Below are 23,374 nucleotides of genomic sequence, written 5' to 3'. Positions count from 1 at the left end.
AATTTTCCATGTAAGTGTTACAAGTGATGGATTGGGGCTATATTGAGTTATTTTGGATGATCCTCCAACATTCTTCAATGTAAGGTATAAAAAACCTTGCTGATGAGTCTAATTTCTTATCACAGCTCACTCGTGTACACTTTAATGAAGCCACTTTCTTTTTCATGCTTACTTGCATAGAGTGTTACATCTAACAATGAACATATTCTGTCACGAGCATACACCCATGTTGCAATTCTGCTTCTCCATGATGTAGACTTGAACCTGTTTGAAATGCTACAGCTCACCTTATGTTCATGTCTTTACCATGAGGCCAAGTGCTACCATGTCATTAATACCACAAGTGAATGGCCTTTCTAGCATCCACATTAGCAAGAGAGCATATGGCTTGCAAAGAGCACAAGACGAAGAAATGGGTTTGAAAAGTAACATGTCGCCTCAAGACAGAAAATGGCCTTTTGATATGCTTACACATGAAACATGTAATTGATGACAGCATGTATGTACATCAAGCCCTCATTTTCCACTTTTTTCTTATGAGGCACTTATTTTCCACCTTTATCAACTCATAGATAATGATACACATGAAACATGTGATTGATAGAAAAATCACCTTACTAGAAATGTTTGAAGTGTTTTCAAACCTCAACTGTAGAAGACCTACTAATAAGAACCTAATTTTCAAGTATCTTGAATAGAGCAACCCTTTCTTAACGTACTGATTGCCAAAGTGTGTCTCATTCCTATAGACTTGGCTGCATAATATTGCTTGCATTTCAATGAAGTAGTCAAGCTCCACTGGGACGCAAAAAATTTGCTTTAGCTGACCTCCCAAATGTTTTTTATTTGAGCAAAGGGAGTGAGACAGACTGTAAAGATTTATCTCACAGCTGATAGAAGTCCACAAAACAAATAATGAAAGTGCGTTTCCCTGGTTTGTCAATGCAGTTCCATGGTGTAAAAGCCTGTAACAAAATATCCATGAGAAAAAACTAGTGGCTATGCCAAAACAGCATTACCTACCAATCAAGTTTGGACAGCTTGTAAGTGGCAACATGTAAACAGATGGCAAACTGACTAACAAAATTACCGATGACAAACTAAGTTTCAAAGTAGAACATATACCTGATAGACTGGCTTCATTCCTAAGACACGAGGTCTTGCTAAACAGAAGTTGTAGACGCCCATGCAAGTTCTCAATCACCAATGTGGCGCTCCTAAATATCCAGATCATCCATATCCATCGAGTGCAGCAGCTTGTCTTCGGTGATGCCCTTGTCATGTTCAGAGAGACCTCTCCAAACCGAAAAAGACCCTCTGTTCTGCAATGAGGACATATGCAGCTTGCTAGCTGTAGTGCCAACTATGGCCATAGCTTCAACACTTGGAGCCATACAGTTGCCCCTTAATGAAACATTACTCCTGTGTGCAGGAAAGTAACCCCAAGGAGTAGATCCTGAACCAGAATCCAAATGTGCTGCTAACGCTTCCATGTGCTTGTTACTTTCTCTGCCAGATTCTGTCAAGTTATTGTCAAAACAGCCCATGGTAGTGTTCCCCTTGTAGCTAGGTGCTACAGAACACCATGAACTCGAGTTGCTGCTCACAGGGAGCTTCACAAGGAGATCAGAGCTTAAGTCTCCATTAAAATCATTAGATAGCACTGAGGCCTTCCCCGACATTGCACGTAAGTTTGCAGAAGAGCGCCAACGTTGAATCCAGGCTTGATGCCCACTGAAAGCCTCACCTGTTCTCTCATTATTGCAGAACTTGTGTGATTGATGAGTAAAATTCGTCTCTGAATTGGCAGTATTATTGTATAAGAACCGAGGGTGCAATTTCTGCAAAACAAATAGATTACCATGATTATTTGTCAAACCTCATAATTCGAGTACAGAAAAAAAAAGATCTCAAACAAAACTAAGTACTCTGCTTGGCATGGGCATGCTTACGCAAGCTTGAGTTTCTTACAGGACAGTTTTTTTTTTCTGTGGGGAATGGGGCGGGTGAGGGAGGCGGGCATGTGGGGAAGAGACATATAAAAAAAGGTTTATTATAACATCTTTGGCCAGCCGAAACCACCAATAAGACCAAATGTGAGTACTGTGGTGGAAGATGTGCAGGGTGTGTCATTTAACCTAATCGAATCATGATGTGAATTAAAAAATTAAGCGGAAACTCTCAAGTGTGCCAAGAAGATAGTAATCGTTATAAATCCATTTCAAGACCTTGTCTGGTGATAGACATGAGGGGGATCAAACTCATGGATCACCATAAGCAAAATGGTCCACCATGGCCTGCTGTCCTGAGAAAGGGGGGCGGGGGGCGGGGGAAGCTGGGGGTTTATACTATATTCCCTCGGTACAGTACGAAATATTTCATACGTTTCGCATGTTTCTTTTCCACTCCCAATTTATAAAAGGCATTGGGGTCCCATTTTTTATTAGGTTATTTTGAGCTCCTTATACACATTGACATGTGTTGGCTTTACTACTTTTCTGACTTGGCTCTTCACTTGGTAAATGGCCATGGAACTTTGAAGTTTGAATGAATCACGAAATAGTCTTCAATCTTGGACCAGATCTGGGCTAGACTGTCATGAATATGTACATGTCTTCAATCTATCTGAATTTTGCATGCAGGCTCTAAACTCTCTAGCTGTAAAAATCTTCAACTCTGGCTAGACTGTCATGAATATGTACATGTCTTCAATCTATCTGAATTTTGCGTGAAGTTTGGGCTCTAAATTCTCTAGCAGTAACTCTATTAAAATCTTCAACGACAATTAAAAACATCAGGTTTTGTAACAGTCATCTCCTGTCTGTACCATATTACTCATTAGGGATTGAGGGCCTCTGTTGTGGGTGTCCCGCCCGAGTTAGGAGTAGTCTCCATTTTTCCATTGTTTTCCTAGTTTTTGCTAGTCGTGGGGGACTTCCTGTTCTGGCCGACTGCTGCTGTCCTGGCCGACTGCCATGTTTTGCTGGCCGACTTGTTTTATTCCAGTCGTGGACATGTCTGCAGCCTGTCGGCTGTTTTTGGGCTTGCTGACCAGCAGCATAGGGTCCCTTGGCCCCCACTTGTATTTTGTACTGGATCTTGTGTATATAGCAGAGTTTATACAGCTTCTCTCTCTCTCTACACTTTTGCGTTCTTCTTTCTCACAACAGTCCTCATTTTCTGACATGGTATCAGAGCCCCAAGTGGCTTGAAGCCTGGAGACAGTGAGAGCTTGAGTATTTGCCATTTTTTGGTGCTCATTGGAGAATTCTTGGGCTGTTCCGGACTTGGAGAACAGGTAGAAGGCAGCCATCACTATTGGACAGCCACCTTGCATAGTGTTTGCAACCTCTTCTTCAATTTTTTTCCCACGCACCTCCCTTCACAAGACCTTGTGAACCCTTGTGATGGCAAATTTGCTTGAGATGGCTAAGAAGCATATAAAGATCCCCGCTCTCTCCGCATTCCCGGTGGATCAACAGTTGGACGGGACCAACTATGGCATCTGAAAGGTAATGATGGAGTCTGTCTTGGGGTCTTACGACTTGGCTGATTTCATTGTGGTTGGTGTTCCACGGCCAGAGTTGGAGGATGGGGAGCTTTTGCCTTCTATTAGGAAAGAACGGGAGGCTCAGGCACAATTATGGGATCGTGTCAATGCCCGTGTGCATTCTTTCGTCTTCCTTAATTGCACACCCACGTGATTAATCATATCAAAAACACAACGCTGGCCCGAGGGATTTGGCAGCACTTGGCTTCTCTGTATAATAGGGTATCACTCATGAAGTAGATTTCCTTGGAAGTGCAAATGCGAGTGATGAATTCTGCAAAGTCTTCGATGATGTGGGAGCACATAAACAAACTCCAACCTCTTCACCAAGAGGTTCTTCAGGCTGGGAAGGAGATATCTTCAGAGGATATGGCCGTCACTCTGCTATCTCATCTGACCTCTCAATATTCAGCCTTCTATTCCTCTTTGATTACCAATGGGAGGCTCAGCACCATCACATGGGAGGAGCTTGTGCCTATGGTTTTGGACCAGGAAGAGCGTTTTACGAACCCTCCACAGAGCGGAGGTTTTGAGGCCGTTACTAGCCAATCAAAAGGCCGCAACAGCAACAGCAACAGCAACAACAATAAGGGCAAAGGGAAGTCTTCATCGAAGTAGTCTTCCGACAAGAAGCCCGACTCAAAGCGTGATGCTTTGAAGACCAAGCGGGACCTGTAACCATTGTGGCTAGAAGGGTCACTATTATAGAAAGTGTCCTCAGTGGAGTACCGAGAAGAGTGTTGATTCTTTAGTTGCAGCTGCAAAGACTCCAGATTTAGTGCACCTTGGAGATTATGGATACAGATGCTTCATCTTCTTCGAGTAAGGAGGCAGTTGGTCTCACCGCCAGAGATACTCGGGAGTAGATTCTCGATAGTGGTGCTTCCAAGCACATGACTCCTTCTTGAGAGTTATTACAAGCTCTTCGACAGTAGCCAGGTCACATTTTCATTGGTAACAAATCCACTATCCCGATTCACAGTGAGGGCAAGTTGGAGATTATTCCCGATGGCAAAGGGGGGAAGCATTCCTCCCGTGTTCTTTATGTCCTAGCTCTTGGTTTTCATCTTTTGTCAGTGTATGAGATTTGCAAGGCTGGCATACGGGTGGAGTTTGATGAGCATTTTGTTGCTGTCCGGGACAAAGCAATAGACCAAGTTGTTTGGGAAGGTGGAGTGGAGAATGGGATCTACAAACTCTCAGCACTCTCTTCTCTAACAGGTACTCAACTTACTAATTTGTGGCATTTCCATTTTGGCCACTTGAATGTGGATGCGCTATGGCGGGCTTTCCGAGACCAAATGGTGGATGGCTTGCCAAATGTTGGCAGTAGGCTACTAGTCAGGCTTCGAAACCTTTGGAGTTGGTACACACTGACTTGTGTGGACCTATGCAGACCCCATCTTTGGAAGCTTCTTTGTACTTTATGCTGCTTGTGGATGATTGTAGCAGGTTTACATGGGTTTATTTTCTTTCCCAGAAGGACCAAGCCTTTGTTCAGTTCAAGGAGTGGCATGTTATGGTGGAGGAGTCTGGATTGCAAGTAAAGACTCTTCGGGCTGACAAAGGAGGGGAGTTCTCTTCTAATGCTTTTGTGCGGTTTTGTATGGAGGATGGCATCAAGCGGGAGCTGGCCAATATAGGTTCGCCTTCAGAGAATGGAGTAGTTGAGCGTAAGAACTCGACTGTGGTGGAGATGGCGAGGGCGATGCTGGAGCAAAGTGATCTTCCTTGTCCACTTTCGGGAGAGGCTATGGCTACGGCTGTCCATACCCTCAATTGATCTCCGACGACTTCAGTACGAAAGATGACTCCATATGTGGCTTATTTTGGCAAGAAACCAGATGTTACCCATTTTCGTGTGTTTGGGACTGATGCCTATGTTCACATTCCAAAGAAGTAGAGGGGGAAGCTTGACTCAAAGTCCCAGAAATATAACTCTCTTTCCAAAGGCTAAAGATTATATGACCCACAACGGAACGAGGTTGTTGTCAGTAGGAATGTTGTCTTTGATGAGCATGCTCCAACTTCCACTGTTGATGAGCCACCACTTCTTGGAGAACCAGATGAGTTTGAGGATCCTTCTTAGGCTATTGTTCCAACTAGTTGGTCTCAGTCAGTTGTAAAGTTTGAGTTCGAGGTTGGAGATGAGCCCCAACAGTAGGAGGCTCCACGTTCTGGTCAAGTGCCAAAGTGGTTGTTGGACACCATTCGAGGGTCAGGTGTTACGGAGTATCCCTCCGAGTGGACCACAGAGGATGGACCTTGAAGATCGCACAAAGTTCGTGATAAAAGTCAATCACAGAAGCTGTTACAGGTAAATTATGCTTTGATGTCTCGTATCATTCGAGACAAAGAGCCCACTTCTGTTAAGGAAGCTCTTTCCCAAGAGACTTGGAGGAAAGCCATGCAAGTGGAACTGGAAGCCATAGAGAAGAATAACACTTGGGAGTCATCGTCCGTCTCATTGGCGTCAAGTGGATCTATGAGACCAAGTAAGCGTCTGATGGGTCGGTGAACAAGCACAAGGCCAAACTTGTGGATAAGGGCTATGCTCAGCAACTTGGCATCGACTATGAGGATACCTTTGCGCCGACAGCGAGGATGACCACGATTCATACAGCTCTTGCCCTTGCCTCTTCTCAACGATGGCATGTATATCAGATGGATGTAAAATCTGCATTCCTTAATGGTGACTTGCAGGAAGAGGTGTATGTTGAGCAACCTCCAGGCTTTGAGGTTTTGGGGTCAAAGGAGATGGTTTACAGGTTATGGAAGGCCTTGTATGGTCTTAAGCAAGCTCCCAGGGCTTGGAATCAGAAGATTGATTCCTTCTTTCTACGGACAAGTTTTAGATTAGTTGCTGATCCTAACTTGTATCTCTTTCCGGAACACGGTATGGTCACCTTGATTATCCTTTATGTGGATGATCTTATTCTCACCGACGGTCATGTGGAGCACATAGCTGTGACGAAGACTGCCTTACCAAAGGAGTTTGAGATGACCGACTTAGGTTTACTCCATTTCTTTTTGGAATTGGAGATTTGGCAGACCCAGAGGGGGTTCTTTGTTTCTCGGCAACGGTATGTTCATGAGTTGTATAGCTATTGCTCGGAAACCGGTCTTCCATGCCCGGACCAAGCACATAGAGATACAATATCACTTTGTTCATGACAAGATTTTAACTAGTGACATCTTGCTTGTTTATTGTTCAACGGAGGACAATGCAGCGGACCTCTTCACGAAGTCTGTACCTCAGGCCATGCTCCGGCAACACTCCAGCTCACTGGGGTTGGTTCCACATCCAGGAGCTAAGAAGGGGTGTTAACAGTCATCTCCTATCTGTACCATATTATTCAATAGGGAGTGAGGGCCTCTTTTGTGGGTGTGCCTGCCAGAGTTACGAGTAGTCTCCATTTTTCCATTGTTTTCTCAATTTTTGCTAGTCATGGGAGACTTCCTATTCTGGCCGACTGATGTTGTCCTCGCTCACCTGTTTTCTCCTAGTCAACTGCCATGTTTTGCTGGCCGACAGGTTTTATTCCAATCGTGGACATGTCTGCAACCTGTCGCCTGTTTTTGGGCTGGCCGACCAACAACATAGAGTGGTATAAATACCACCCTTGCCCCCCACTTGTATTTTGTACTGGATCTTGTGTATATAGCAGAGTTTATACAGCTTCTTTCTCTCTACACTTCTGCATTTTCTTTCTCACAACAGTTCTCATTTTCCGATGTGCATTCCAACAGGTTTCACATTGCAAAGTGTTTGATTTTCATGACCAAAATTGCAAATTTTGCATGCTCTACACATGTACACAAAGTTTAGATGTTTCCAAGTGAACTTCAGGCACATTTATTCCCCCTTATAGATGCAAAACGTTGTTTGAACACCTGGCAACTATGAAGGGTTAAGGTGTGCATGTGCATGCATGCGTGCAGCATCCCTTGGAGGGTGGCCTTTTTTGTTGAGCCTTAAGTCTTTGATCTGTTATGTGTGTCGTCTAGACTCTAAAAGCATCTTGCAGTAGCTAGGCATCTGATCTGGAAATTCCATGAGGCTGGAATCATGAGAACGGCCTAGCAAATCTCTGCCGTCCAAACTCCAGCCACTAATGCATTGGCTCAGATGGAGTAGACAAACTCCTTGCACCAGCTCCAATGCACTATGAATGAAGAAAGCAAAACCAAGAGAAATACCTCTCAGAAACGCTGCACCAAATCTGTATCCATTAGTATTGCGCACCTGTAGGTCTATCCTGTGGAACATACTCCAAATTGATACACCAAAATCATAACCCCCGTTGTTGTCAGTACAATCTCCCAAGAAATCTGTGTACCATGAAGATAAACCCACTGGCCTATCCTCCCAAGACAAAGACAAATCTGATAATGTGTCCTCTTGCCCTGCCATCAAACACTAAAGATACTCCACCCAATGCAAATGGCACGTGAGAAGAGTCCTCTTGAATAACCCCAGAAACTCAAGCCAATGACTCTCCACTTAGTGCAAATGCCAAACGAGAAAACTCTCCCTACTAAGCTCATGCTCCAAAATCGAACCATAAATCTTGACCAAGGTGTGACCAATCATGATAGTCCTATAGTTGTTGGGGTCCATGGGGTCACCTGCTTTCAAGATAGGTACAATAGTATTCGATGACCAGCTAACGGGGAAGCCGTCACATAAAGCCCTGTTAAACATGTGAACCAGTAAAGGGGCTAGCGTGTCCCTAGCATGGGAGAAATGCTCGGTGAGGAGTCCATCATGATCTTGTGCTCTCCCAATCTGCATCCTGTCAATAGCATCTCTCACCATGCTGAGGTGAAAGAAGGAAGAGTGTGGGGGACGAGATTCGGGTGGATGGGGGAGAGGTGGCTGCTCGGAGACATGGTAGAGAGAGGTGACAGGTGTGCCAGGTGCTAGGTGAAGTAATCGGAGTTGGCAGGCAATGATCCTGGAAGATCCTCTAGGCCTCCTTACAGTCCCTTCCAAGAAATAGCTGGCATAGCTCCTGCTCAAGCTTGGCTAGGTAGGCTCTCTTCTTTCCCCGTGTGAGATGTCGAAAGTTCACTCGCGCAAGTTGGTGAGTGGTGGATCCTAGTGCCATCTCCCGATGTAGACGGGCTAGGATCTCACGACATTCCTCGTCGTACCAGCTATTCTGTGGGACAATCCCTCCTAGTGATGTAGGGGTGGCTCTGGAGTGTGAGAAGGCGGTTGCAGCGGACGTATGGAGGGTGGCTGAGAGGTGTGTAGTAAGCTCATCAAGTGGGATGTGGGGGTCGAGGTAGGAGAGGATGCGGTAGACATGACCAGAATAGATGGAAGAGGTCTCTCTCGTGAAGTGGTATCTCGGACGGTGATGAGGCAAAGCAGGTGGTTGCATGGTGTATCGGCATGTGAGGGAGAAGGCCAGGTATGCATGGTTGGCTGCAACACTGATGGGGCGAGGAGAGATGGTCAACTCCGGTGTAATATGCGGAAGCTTTGGAGAAGGATCGGTACTTCAAAACTCAGAAAACAGCACTCTTTTCGCGACGGAATTAACGCACAAACTGAAAGACGATGTGCAGAAAAATAGAGAGAGAAGGGGGAGATGGAGAGGACACAGTATTGGGTCCCAATTACCCTCTGTAGGGCCCCCACCACGGATGGTGTATTTGCTTTATTAGAATGATGTAAATCTGAAAAACAAATACAAAGTACTTGACCTTTTCTTGGCTGGAAAACCTGCCCTTGACCTTCAGTCCTTCACCCCTTTGCTTTAGCAATGTTCTTGGCTGTCCTGGCCCTTGTTTGCTTGGAGCACTTGGTGAATTATGAGATGACCTCAATGAATTCTTGGCTGGGCTTTTATACCCCTCCTTTCATCCAGTCGGCCAGCTAATAAAAGCTCCACGACTGGGTTTATTCTAATAAACTGAATTCACACTATAATAAGTGCTGTCCAGCCTGCGCATGTTTTCTGGGACAGCTCTTGGCTGCTGGGCATGCTACGCAGAGGTGTGGGACTGCCCCTACACCTGGCCTACCTGCTGATTAGGGTTTCTGACCCAGTCGGCTGCCTGTCCAGCAGCAGTACAGCTGGCCGACAGCCCCTCCAGCCCATGCCTTGGCTGGTGGGCAAAGCTTGGGCCCTCCTGGCCCCTTGGGGGTGGTTCTACACCTCCCCCATGCCCATACTAAGAGTGCAAGAGTACTGGGGTAGCCCTATGGGCTGGCCCCATCTTTACATGCAAACCTACATGCCTACAGAGGCCTGGCATCCAGTTGCAAACCAGATACACAGAACATCTGACATCATTCCAGAGGGAGACTCACAGCGCGGACTGGCACTGCTTCGTGTGCAGGACAGTGCACACCTGACCTTGGACTCATGTGCAGGACAATGCACACCTGACCTCGGACGACTGAGATGGATCCCTGGCTGACTCGTCCCGGACTGGGCACACATGGGACCAATTCACCATCCCAGGTCCTGCACCTTCTGTACAGAATGTCTACGTGGCATCCAAGTGCGGGATGCACGTGACATCCCCTTCTGCTTAACTTGACCGAAGCTGCATAGCCTCCAAACTATCCGTCAATAATGCCGGATAGTCTTCGAAAAACTCTTTGTCGAGCCATACCGCTTCATGAGTTCCTCGGTCTTGAAACTTCGTGAGAAACTGTCGTAGTCTTCGGCCTGAGCCATGCTTGAAACGGTGCAGAAGGATCGCTTGAAACGGTGCAGAAGGATCTGTTCTGGAACCATTACTTCTGCTTCATCAATGATGTCTGGTTCCGCTTCGTCTTTGACCTCTGAAGGGGGTGGACCTGCATATGGCTTTAACCAACTGACATGAAATACATCGTGCATAGTCCAACTCGGAGGTAGCTTTAACTGCATAGACACCTCATTAATCTTTTTCCGGATGGGGAATGGTCCGAAGCTCCTGAAAGACAACTTTGGGCATCGCTTGCCCACCTGTTTCAATCTTTGCTTCATAATCCGAAGATACACCCAATCTCCTTCCGAAAACTTCATGTCCCTTCGGTCTTTATTGGCCTGTCGAGTGTAGGCCTCTTGCGCTTTAGCCAATCTGTCTTTAACGGACTCTAGGATCTCCTGGTAAGACTCCGTTACTCTGTTTGCCTCCGGTACTGAAGACGAAGTCCTGGTTAACGACTGGAAAGGCCTTCCAAACGCTGCCTCATATGGAGTCCTGCCAATAGCTGAAGAAAAAGAGTCATTCAAAACAGCTTGAACTAAAGGCAAAAACGATTCCCACTTACCTTGTTGATCGTGGACATAACACTTCAGTACATCAAAGGCCAACTGGTTATATATCTCTGTCTGGCCATCTGTCTGTGGGTGGAATGCACTGGAAAAATTCAACTTAGTACCAAAATTATCAAACAATGCCCTCCAAAAATGACTGGTAAACTTGGCATCTCGGTCTGACACTATGGTCCTAGGAATCCCACCAATCGGGTACCAATGCCGAATGAATAGCTGGGCAACATCCTCGGCGGTCACATTGGCCCTGCAAGGAATAAGCATAACAAATTTGCTGAACCTGTCAACAATCGTTAAACACTGTGTATTACGCTTACTCGGACTGGGAAGCAGATTTGTGACAAAGTCCATCGAAATGTCCTGGAAAGGACCCTCAGGAATTGGCAAAGGCTGTAACAACCCTAACTTCTTTCCACGAGGAGCTTTCACCTTTTGACAAATGTCACAGCGTTGTACATATGTAAACACATCACGCCTCATCTTTGGCCAAAAGTATTGCCGTTCTAATTTCTCCAGAGTCGAATTCATGCCCCTATGACCACCTGTAATGGCGTCATGGGCATCATGGAGAAGAGCTGCCCGGAATGATTTCATGACACACAGTCGGCCTTTGTAGTAAAGCCAACCATCGCGTATCAGAAAATGGCATGGTCCTGTGGCATCCAATGCCTGTTCCCACTGAGTACCGAATTCCTCGGAATCCGCGTACGTGTGCTTCATGTCTTCTAGTCATGTACCAACAAGGTCCAGTCTAGTGGTCTGAATCGCATATACTTGTCCCTTCCTGCTCAAAGCATCGGCCACTGGATTGGCCTTTCCTGGAAGGTACTCAATCATGCCACCAAACTGCTGGAATATCTGACTCCAGCGGTGTTGTCGATCACTCCACTGTGCACTTGGCATTGTCTGAATCCAGCGCAATGCCTGATGGTCAGTGCGAACTTCGAAGTCACGGCCATACAGGAAATGTTTCCAATGTTTCAAGGCCTGTATAACTGCTAGGAGTTCACGATCATAGACTGAGTAGTTCTTTTCGGCGGGCAGTAACTTACGAGACATGTAAGCTACCGGATGACTTTCTGTTGCAATACACCTCCAATTGCGATGTTACTCGCATCGGTGATCACTTAAAATGGTTCGTCCCATGAGGCAAGGGCTAAACAAGGCGCTTCTGACAAAGCCACCTTGAGGTTCTGGAATGCCTCCAACGCTCGTGGAGTCATTCGAATCTTTTGCCTCCTTGTTTTCACTCCCTTTAGCAGATCGGTGAGGTCTGCCGAGAGATCAGAAAACTTGTCAATGTGGGTGGAATATGCCTGGTATATACCTACAAATGATCTAATGTCATAAGCGGTCTGAGGTACTTCCCAGTTAACAATCTCGGCCACTTTAGCCGGATCAAGTCGAATGCCTTCAGCACTGATTATATATCCCAAGTAATGTACCTGGAACAGATAAAATTCTGACTTCTTTTCATTGACATAGAGCTCGTTGCTTTCATTGACTGCTCGCTTAGCCTGCAAGTGGCTTATGAGCGGAAAGTTTGGAATACCTGGCTCACACTTTAATGGTCACCGGGGTGTTTGACACATTCCGATCAATCTGGAACGTGTGCTTGTCCCACTTGACATCAGGAAGAAACTTGTGAAACCACTGGATACCCAAAATTATGTCTGCTCCTACAAGAGGGGCAACCATAAAGTCACGCACAAACTCTATGCCCTGAATCACTAATTTAGCACCTAGAGCTTCATACTTGATGCTCGTTGTCATACCTGTGCTAAAACCCTCAACCTGTTTGTCCACCGGAGTCAGCTCGAAACGGGCACGCCTAGCGGCCTCTTCCGTGACCACATCCTCCGTGCTGCCGCTGTCAAACAAGACCACGACTCTCTGGCCACCTATGTAGCCAAAGGACTTGAGCAATTCGTTGCGCTCATACTCCTGGTCATGGGCGCCCTTCTGCTTATCTTCGAGCTCCCGGCTAATAATTGCTCCAACTGAAGCACCGGGGGTTGAAGAACTAGGGGTAGCCGCTAGGGTCTGTGGGGGAGCTGTGCTCACCACGGAAGCTGTGGAGGCGGCGGCGGCCTTTGGAGGCTTCTTCGGACAATCCCGAGAAGTATGACCTTTTGTGTGACAAAAGTAACATCTACCCTCCTTCCTGTACTGAGAAAGCTCCTCAGCACTTAACTTGCCACCTGTCTTGCCTGCCTCCGCTTTCTAGTCTGGAGTAAGCTTAGACGCATTGTTCGAGTTCTTGGAGCCAGAGGCTCCCGAGCTCTGTCCTGGGGAAGAGCCCGTCTGGTTCTGGCTTTTGCCCCCCGAGGCGTTAGCCTTAGGAGAAGCTGGCTGGGAAGTCTTGGGCTTGCCACCATTGTGTTTCATTTCTGCACTCTGCGCAAGCGAGAGTGCGTCCTCAAAGGTGGCTGGCCTAAACATACGCACCTCCCAATGGATTTGCATGTCCAGGCCATACAAAAACTGCCCTTTCTTGTCCGTATCAGATAAGCCTAATTGCAGACACAAGGTCGAAATTTTATTGGCAAACTGAAGGACTGGTTGCGCGTTCTGACGCGCACCCCTGAACTCGTCTTCGAGTCGCTCAAGGTAGTGGGGCGGTAAAAACCGCTGCTTAAGGTCACGGACGAACTCGTCCCACACATAAGCTACCATACCTGATCTGGTGTGGGCATGAGCCCACTGAGTCCACCAAGGGATGGCCTCGCCTTCCAAGTACCAACTAGCTAAGATCACTTTGTCAATATCTGATTTCCTAACTGCGGCAAAGTAAGCTTCAAATTGATGTAACCATGAATACAGAGTAGTGGGATCGAGTTTACCATTATACTTACTGAAATTCATTTTCTCGGGAAAATGATTCGAGGGCGCCGCCGGTGTCAATCTGGCGTCCAAAGCTCTGAGGTAACGCTCGTGTTCCACTCGTCGCATGGCGTCGTCTTCTCGTTGTCGAATCTCCAATGCACGCATCTGCATCTCAAGCAAGGAGCTTGGCTGCGGCTGTGACCCTGCGAGAGGGTCCCTGTGACGAGGATCTGGTATCTGGGATACGGAAGGAGAGGGAGGAGGAGATGGAAAACCCGACGCTGGAGAGCGAGAACGCTCCTCCAGAGCCAAAATCCGCGCCTTCTGTTCATCCAACTTGGTTGTCTGGTCTGCGATTGCTCGCATCATCTGCTGAAACATGTCTTGTACACTCAAGCCGGGTGCCCTCGCTGGGCTGCCTGGTGCACTCTGGTCCCATGGTTCTGGTTCTCTCTCGTCGCCAAAGTTCGCCATAGCGGGAAAATGCAATTCCTTTCCGGAACGCAATCTGACCATCCACTATCTGTGTGGGAGACTTCCGGAGGCTTCCGGAGGCTAAAAACCAACCGTCCTTCGAGGGACAGGAGTCACTCCGAAAGGGGTAGTCCACCGGTGTCTAAAAACCAACCACACGAGCGAAAAAAAATTTCTGGTTTTCTTTGCTGAATCTTTGTCCTTGAAGTGAGCTCTGATACCACTGTAATATGCGGAAGCTTCGGAGAAGGATCGGTACTTCAAAACTCAGAAAACAGCACTCTTTTCGCGACGGAATTAACGCACAAACTGAAAGACGATGTGCAAAAAAATAGAGAGAAAAGGGGGAGATGGAGAGGACACAGTATTGGGTCCCAATTACCCTCTGTAGGGCCCCCACCACGGATGGTGTAGTTGCTTTATTAGAATGATGTAAATCTGAAAAACAAATACAAAGTACTTGACCTTTTCTTGGCTGGAAAACCTGCCCTTGACCTTCAGTCCTTCACCCCTTTGCTTTAGCAATGTTCTTGGCTGTCCTGGCCCTTGTTTGCTTGGAGCACTTGGTGAATTACGAGATGACCTCAATGAATTCTTGGCTGGGCTTTTATACCCCTCCTTTCATCCAGTCGGCCATCTAATAAAAGCTCCACGACTGGGTTTATTCTAATAAACTGAATTCACACTATAATAAGTGCTGTCCAGCCTGCGCATGTTTTCTGGGACAGCTCCTGGCTGCTGGGCATGCTACGCAGAGGTGTGGGACTGCCCCTACACCTGGCCTACCTGCTGATTAGGGTTTCTGACCCAGTCGGCTGCCTGTCCAGCAGCAGTACAGCTGGCCGACAGCCCCTCCAGCCCATGCCTTGGCTGGTGGGCAAAGCTTGGGCCCTCCTGGCCCCTTGGGGGTGGTTCTACACCTCCCCCATGCCCATACTAAGAGTGCAAGAGTACTGGGGTAGCCCTATGGGCTGGCCCCATCTTTACATGCAAACCTACATGCCTACAGAGGCCTGGCATCCAGTTGCAAACCAGATACACAGAACATCTGACATCATTCCAGAGGGAGACTCACAGCGCGGACTGGCACTGCTTCATGTGCAGGACAGTGCACACCTGACCTTGGACTCATGTGCAGGACAATGCACACCTGACCTCGGACGACTGAGATGGATCCCTGGCTGACTCGTCCCGGACTGGGCTCACATGGGACCAGTTCACCATCCCAGGTCCTGCACCTTCTGTACAGAATGTCTACGTGGCATCCAAGTGCGGGATGCACGTGACATCCGGAATGAGTGGGATCAGAGAGAGGGATCCCATTAAATAGTCCACTGTACTAGCTCCATGTCCGAAGGGGTAGGAGGTGAAGGAGTTGAATCTAGGCCATCTAGCCAGGCCATTATAAATGGCTAGCCTATGAGCCCCGCCGAGGGCTTAGAGATACTCTCCATATTCTGTGCGGGCTGCTGTATCCTGTGATGTCCGCTCCAGATCCGTACCCACCGTGTCAATCTTCTGGTACATGGGATCATCTATCTCAAAGAAGGAGCAGGTACGGGGACTCTCCATGGGTGGCATATTTAGAATTGGAGGGTGCAAAGTAGCACACTGCAAGGTAGATGTCTCGGGTCCTCTCTGTCTGGATCCTCACCCACAAAACCTGTGCGGCCTCATCCCATCCGACCACCTGTATCACATGTTTAAGCTCCTCCCTGTATAGTAAAGCCACCCCTCCCGACCCCGGGTACCCCCTACTGTGCGTGGGTGTGGGCAGTGAACAGACTCCCATCTGTATCCTCTCACCTTTGGAAGCTGACTCCCCTGGCACTGATGAGTCTATGTGTATAAGACCAAGTTTCTTCCTCTAAATGTCTCCTCGAACAAACCTGTATCTGTCCTCAAGGCACCATTGCAGTTCCAAACCGCAATCTCTAGCTTGGTCTCATAGGTCTCACACCGTCATTGGGCACGTCGCTCGATGATGATCACCCTCCAATCGCTGTACACTGCCCATTTCCTTGCCTTCCGTGCATCCAAGATGCATGGCATGCACTCCCTCCTGTGTGCCACTTGTGCTAGTGTGAGATCATCTTCGAGGTAAGTCTTCTCTCCTTTTAGTGCCCGCCTTTTGGTAAGGAATGCTTGCCTTGCCTCCAACCCCGCAAACTTGAGGATGAGTGCGCGGTCCTTGGTGATGTCTTAGCCCACCCTCCATGCCTCGACGAAGGGGGTATCAGCAATTTCTAGCTTTCTTCATAGTGCTATGGCGTCCTCTTTCGGCGAGGCTCCTTCCTTCCATCCCACCACTCTCACATTCAATGCACTAATCTTCCTTCTTTTCTCGTCTTCAAGTGTTATATTGATGATGTTTGGGGATGATAGTGGGTTCCGTTGCTTCTTGGCAACCTCAATCCAGCTGTCCGCTTCTTCTACTTGTTTCTGTGTCTTCTTAATCACCTCGGCCCATGAGGTTGCCTCGTTTGCCTTCTTCTCCTCTTGTTCCTGGAGGATCTTCATTTGCTCTCTAAGTGTATTCAGCTCATCATTGAGGGATAGTTGAATCTCTCCTTCTTCGAATTGAGTACGTGCCCTCAAGGTCTCGTTTTCCACTCTAAGGGTGGCGACTTGGGCCTCCAGCTCCGTGATTAGTGAGGTGTGGTGGCTGGTTTTTGCATCCAACATTTGGATCATTTCCTCTTGCATCTTGCTTAGCTGTGTTGCCATGTATGCTTGCATGTCTGCCTTCCACCTATCCATCTCCTCTTGCATGGAGGCACACAACTCATGTCTAAGGTCATCACTATCCTTGTTCTCCCCGAGCTTCTTTTGTAGGTGCTCAATGTCCGTATCCTGCATTTTGCATACTTCTCTCATGGTGGTCAGGCATGTTTTGATATGCGGGTCGCCGATCTTCTGTGTGCTTGCCCAAATCGAGCTGTATTTCCTCTCCTTCTCACCTCTAGTCCTTGTTGCCAGCGAGCTGTCCATGTTGGACTGAAGGGGTCCCCCTTCTAATACTGATTTTGCTCCTCAGCTGGTGGCCCCCATAGATGGCCAGCTGCAAGTGGGGAGGCAAGTAGCAACACAAGTAGCAGCAGATAGGTATGTTGCTGCCTTGGGGGCTTGAGCAAGGGCAGGTGGGGAAAGGGGCGCAGAGATGGAAGCAGTGAAGAGAGAGAGAGATGCAGGGGACGGGTGGGGAAAGGGGCACACAGATGGAAGCAGCGAAGAGAGAGAGAGATGAAGGGGGCGGGTGGGGAAAGGAGCGCAAAGATGGTGCATCACTCTCAGGGATTTTGGTCACTCTTTGGCCTGTACATAGATGAGGTCACGGACTTCATAGACAGAGGAGAAGGGAGTGGTGCATCACTCTCAGGGATTTTGGTTACACAACGTAGAAGCAGGCTCCTCAATAGAAGGCAAAGGGACCAGCAACACATCCTGGTTACTGGTTGACGAAGAAAGAATCAGAGGCAAAGCAAAAGGAGAAATATCCCCCTCAGAAGCTGTGAGCAAAGATAGCCCAATATCATCCTCAAAAACATTACCAGACATATCATCCTAGCAAGGAGAAGTATGCACAGAAACTGAAGGCAAGGAAACAAGAGAAACAAACTCCTCAGATGCAATGAGCAAAACTGGCCCACTATCCTTCACTACAGGAACATCTCCAAAAGAAGTATCCATAAGATCACTGGCTGCATAGCACCCAGAAGCAAAGAGCATCTGTCGATCACTGGCATCACCATACAGGTCACAAAGCAGTTGCCACACATAGAAAGTAGAAGCATCATTAGGATCATAGATGAAGTGTCGAAGAACCGAATCCTGACAATTCAGGAGGAGAAAGCCATAGATCTGTCCGTCAGTCTTCCTCCACCGACACACATCCTCCGCTGAGGCAAGGTCCGGCAAGCACCGATTCTTGTACGAGAGAAACTCCATCAAACAATACTCCTTGAGAATAGAAGTAACCTGCAACTTCCATGACTGAAAGTTACCACCATCCAACTTGTCTGCCTCATCAAGGAAATAACAAGAGAGTGGTATGGGAGCCAAATCTGAAGTTGTCATCATTGATCCAATCAATAGGACCAACCCTCAAAAGATAAAAACTGTCCAAATCCGAAAACGCTGATATAGGGTCTTTCCTCCCACCAAAACGCAGCCCTAAGAGGCTGGACAGCACCCGAGAATATGTTGTCAGAGGGTGCAAGAGGGAAAGGCAACAACAAGGACAGTAGCTTGGGCTCTCCTCAAGAAAAACGCACAAACTCTGAAGAAGAAAAGTCCTCCACAAGTACCAAGAGTGCCACCAAAGCCTGCAACACCACAGACCCCCTCTGCAAAGGGGAAAGCCCACTGGAGAGGAAAACGCAGCACACACAAGGCTGCTGTCCTGAAAAAAACACGCCGCCTATGTCCAATCTCCATGTGGAAAAGAAAACGGTGGTCAACAAGTACCTGATGGCTGTGTTGATGAAGCCAATCTGTAGGCGAAAAGACCAGCAAGTGCTGTCCAGAAAACGCAGCAGCAAAGGGCTGCAAATCTGAGAGAAAACGTAGAGGAGAGGGTGCTGAAAACAGTGTTGAAACTGGGGCAGCAAGGAGGTTGCTAAACCGGGAGCGATGATACCATGGAAGAGTGCACAGAGCGGAAGCAGGGTGGCACTAGAATGTGCTGAACAGAGAGTGCAAGAGAGAGAGAGATATGGAGCAAACTATGCTGAAAATACTGAAACAAAACAGTCCCAAGCAAGAGACACTACAAGTCTCATAAGTAAGGGAGCAAAATATGTACAAGACTGAATGAATGATAAGAGGCCAGCCCCACCTATTTATAGGTGAGGAGGGCTGGCCGACTGGAGCTCAATAAGCTAGCCGACTGGAGCAAAGGAGCTGGCCGACTGGTAAAATACCAAAAGGGCTAGGAAAAATCCCAAAAAAATATGGAAAAAAGGGGTGGCCAGGCCACAATCAAGGGCCATACAAATGGGACCAAAAGGACACCAGAAATGGGCAGAAACTGGGGATGAATGTGCTAACACATATGACTAGGATTAGCTTTTCATTTCAGCTTTTCTTTCCATGATACTCAGGACATGGACTTGTTGTATACAGATTTGTCTCATAGACCAATCTGGCCTTCCATAGACGTTAATATATATTTTCTTTCTTTTCTCTCTCTCTCTCCCCCTCTCTCTCTCTCTCTCTCTCTCTCTCAAGAAGGCAAAGTAGAAACTCTCAAACCCTGAATTTGGCCCACGCTAGCTATACAGTCAGCCAAGCTATGCTACCATATCAAATTTTTAGTGAGCTAGAGTGCATAGCTAATTATCAAAAACATAATGATAAGCATCAAAATAACTGCATTACTAATCTCACATACAGTGAGCAAGATTACAACAATTGAAAGCTCAAGAGCATCTTCATGCATAATTCCAAGTGACACCTAGCATGCCATCTACACCAACTATGTGGCCAACCCATGTGACACATGCACATCATTTTCAATCTACAAGAAAAGAGATTCATGAGTCTTACGGTATCTTGATTATTGACTTGTGAAGCCACTCTTCCTGTTGCTCCTGAAAAGCACCACCACAAAAACAAAATCTCTCAAGCCCCATATCGAGCATTAACAGATAATAAGCATGATCACTCAAGCCCCATATCGAGCATGAACAGCCAATCTTCATGAGCTTGCCTATATGCCACTGCATTGCATTCTAAGTAGTTCTATGAGGAAACCACCAATGTCAAAAAAAAAACATATTTGAAGAGGAAGGCATGTGATGGGTTGATGCCTCATATCAACTATTCCAGAGCAAAGATTCACATAAACTCTCTTAAAGAATTTCAAAAAAAACTACCGAATATGGAACTAGCTTTCAGGCATAGCAGCTATACCCTTATAGGAATGCAGATTCTGTTCTTGTGACTTTTTCAGAATTTCTGACCCCTCCAGGGAAGTCATGTCAGCTGAAGCACAATGCTCTTGGCCCCAACCTGTCTGCTTTCTCTGGATTGGGATTTTCTTAAGATCTGAAAAAATCTTCTGATTCTTCAGAGATGAAAAACCTGTTTGTCGTGGGAAATCACATGAAGACTGGTTTTCATCGTCAACATTCACAAATCCATGTGGACTATGACTTGCAAAATCCTCAAGCTTCTCTGTTGCATCACATTTCATGGTATTTGCAGTCGATTTGAGAGAGTCTTTGCCATCCTCTTTTGGAAAGTAATTCTGAGGTAAACTGGCTGTTGCAAAGCCAGTCTCTTCAGGCTTCACAGGTCCTGGCTCTTCTAAAAGTTGCACCCAACTGTTCCAATAATCTTCCAAGCTTGTTTCCCCGAAGCAAGACCTGCAACATCATAAGATAGAGCACAACTAAGCAAATTAAACCTTCTAACACATGCAAATAACCAAACTTTGAGGACAATGTGGTGAAACGGGAAGGCTACAAAGACCTTGCATCGTCTCCATCCAATGATGTACTCAAGAAATGCATTTTATTGACCAACTCTTCCTTCAAATGGAGTGGGTTGTTGTATGTAACCAGATTTGTTCCTCGCCTGTAAAATGCATTCAATGCCCCAGGTGCATTGCTTTGCTCCAGAGTAGAAGGCCTTGCAGTGGTTGTTGCCACAGTACTGCAGCCTACAGCACATGCTACCATATCTTTTATTCCTTTTGTTCTATTGGAGGCATTAGCTGTAGCAGAATACCTGTTGTTGATACAAAATCTGTCAGAGGCTCTGCCATTGCAAAGACCATCGGATACACAAGGTTTTGCTGCTGACTGTCTAGAGGCTTTGGAGTTTCCCCCAGAATGCAGAAATGCAAAGTCTCCTCCAGCCTTGGACCCCGTGTCACAATCATTTCCCAATATTTCCCTGTTAGACAACCCCACCTGACCAAGCCCATCCTTTTTCACAGTGTTTCCCGACACGACTGCCAGCGTGGCTGTTTCGCAATTAAGCTTTACAAGGGAAGCTCCGGAGGACTCTTTCTTGTTTTGCATTTTAACACCATGACAATGAGAAAAATATACTGGTGTTGTCAATGGATTGACATCTTTCACAAGAGGAGATAAAAACACCCTGTCATCTGCATCTGCACTAGCACCCAAAAGAGCAGGTGATAAAAATATCCTGCCATCTGCATCTGCACTGGCACCCCCAATATGCACCATTCTGTCCACTGATTCAGAAAAGAAGAATCCTTGCTTGGAATGGACGTCAGCACCCTTCAGAAGGGCCCGACTCTCACTAATAATCTCTGGATGTAGAGCTGGATTCATAAGCTGAGAGACACCAACACCCCTGGCAGAGCTGACTTTCTTACCAACCTTGAATGGATGCTGGAAATGCTGAGAAGCAAAATCCTCAAGCTTGCAACCATCTCCATTTTCACCTTCAGGCGGCTCATCGAACTTTTCCACACTAGATATTTCTCTATTCAATGAGCAGGGGACAAGAGCTTTCAGTGCAGAGACTCCCTTGCCACTGTTTTTGTGTCTCGAGAACAAGTTCCCTGTCCTTGAGCTAGCATCACTGCTGTGTGTGGCATCTTCAGAAGGGACATGGAGATTTTCATCCCTCAAAATGGGCAAGGTTACCCTTGGCCTATGATGATGTTCTTTGCTGTCAGCAGGCTCTGCTAGCTTTATGTGAGGGAGCCCTAAGTCTTTATGAGGCGCTCCATCAGGAGGCCAAGAAGAAGAACGCACATGGTGAAATGCCTTAGTGAGGCGTCTGCTACAGCTGCTAAAGTCCTTAGTGAAGTGAGTCCACACATAACTCTGCTTCTTTGGAGGCTTTGTTGACTCTTCTTCCAAATCAATTGCCTGATCAGAGGGCTTGAGCCGCTGAATCCAAGGTGACTGCATAACTGCTCTCTCAAATCTCAAAGCGGCATTGTTACGAGTAAGATTTGAATTCGACTCAAGTGCTGCAATGCTGCTCACGTCTGTGGCCACAATAGGGCTCTCATGTAATGTTTCACGGCCTGTTCTACAAGCAGGCGGCAACATTGGACCATCGTAGGCAAAACTCCTGGAACTGTAGGAGGCTTCGCGTGCTGCCATTCTCCAGAGATCAGCTTTGTGTCACTGAACTGAAGGACCACCGAGAACCAGAACCAAAACCGGAGAGAGCAGTCAAAGGTTAAAAACCCTAAGAGTCTGCAGAATTCCACCATCGGCTTCACTAAACTGTGGAAAGAGTAAATATGAACATGTTAAAACCCTCACAGTCCATGGCCTTGCCACGGTAAAAAGAACGGTGTTGAAACCCTAACCTGCTAAGCTATCCAAACGCCTGCCTTGACATCTCTGTAGCAGCAGTCTTCCCCTAGAAACAGGCGTTTCGGAGCTAACGTCGATCACCAGGCTTTCGAGATAAGTAAAAATGCAACTGCATGAAGCACGGCCGCGAGCGACGCTGGTAAGCTGCTGATGTTGTCAAGCAAGGAAGTGCGTCGAGGTTTGGCCCTCCTCTCTTTCCATGAAAGAGCAGAAACCGAAATATACACGGAGACGAAGAACAGAGAGCTTCATCAGGGTTAAAATTAGGCTTAGGATTAGGCTGAAGACTACGGTTTGGATCAGGCTATGGTTAGGGTTGGAGTCCAGAGAGAATATGCTCAGACAAGGAGTTTAAGAAACCATAGCCGCAGGTAGTAGAGACGGCAATGATAGCGTACGCGCTTTAACAGGCGGAAGAAGTTTGGAAGCAGAGCCCCGCCATGGATGCGGAAGGTGAATCCAGACAGTCTTTCGTCCAATGCATAAAGACCGAAATGTCTATTCTTCCGTACGGAAATTCAAAAATCGAATCCACTAATTTAGAAACTAGATTTGCGCAAAATAGCCACAAATTCGAAAAAAAAAACCTTATTAGTTCGTTACATATTGCTCTGCCTTTCTGGGTCTATGTGACCAAAAGTGTTACAATAAGTGACAAAATCATGGAAAAAAACCATGACTTTATATAAAAAACTATAGATGAGAGAAGCAACAACAACCCTATAAGTGTCGTTGGTACAATGTGGGGATCTAAGTGGGTCCTCCACATCTATGACTGTATAGAGGCTCTCCACATCCACTGCTTGTGGAGGGGCACTCTTGTATCCCAAGCAACACTCTTGTATCTCCAAAGGGACGTATCCACTGCCTTTGAAGGGGCACTCTTGTATCTCTGAAGGATCTCCCGGATCTAGAGAGAGAGAGAGAGA

The 23,374-nt window shown here is 47.0% G+C and overlaps 1 protein-coding gene across 1 annotated transcript; it reads right to left on the bottom strand.

Moving 5' to 3' along the window:
• Positions 1-417: 417 nt before the first annotated feature.
• LOC147637641 (uncharacterized) lies at positions 418-23,007 on the bottom strand. The gene is made up of 6 exons (XM_086799465.1): positions 22,439-23,007; positions 20,608-22,352; positions 20,047-20,501; positions 19,681-19,724; positions 1,126-1,841; positions 418-965 (listed from the first exon to the last, which is right to left on the bottom strand). The coding sequence occupies exons 2-5, from the start codon at positions 22,224-22,226 to the stop codon at positions 1,218-1,220; spliced, it is 2,742 nt and encodes a 913-aa protein (XP_086655591.1). The 5' UTR covers positions 22,227-22,352; positions 22,439-23,007; the 3' UTR covers positions 418-965; positions 1,126-1,217.
• Between the last annotated feature and the right edge of the window lie 367 nt (positions 23,008-23,374).

The sequence above is a fragment of the Cibotium barometz genome, chromosome 6 (assembly GCF_041138505.1).
Source record: "Cibotium barometz isolate CiBa-2024 chromosome 6, ASM4113850v1, whole genome shotgun sequence".
Taxonomy (NCBI): domain Eukaryota; kingdom Viridiplantae; phylum Streptophyta; class Polypodiopsida; order Cyatheales; family Cibotiaceae; genus Cibotium; species Cibotium barometz.
Note: the sequence above shows the minus strand (reverse complement) of the source record. Positions and strands in the feature narration are given on the sequence as shown.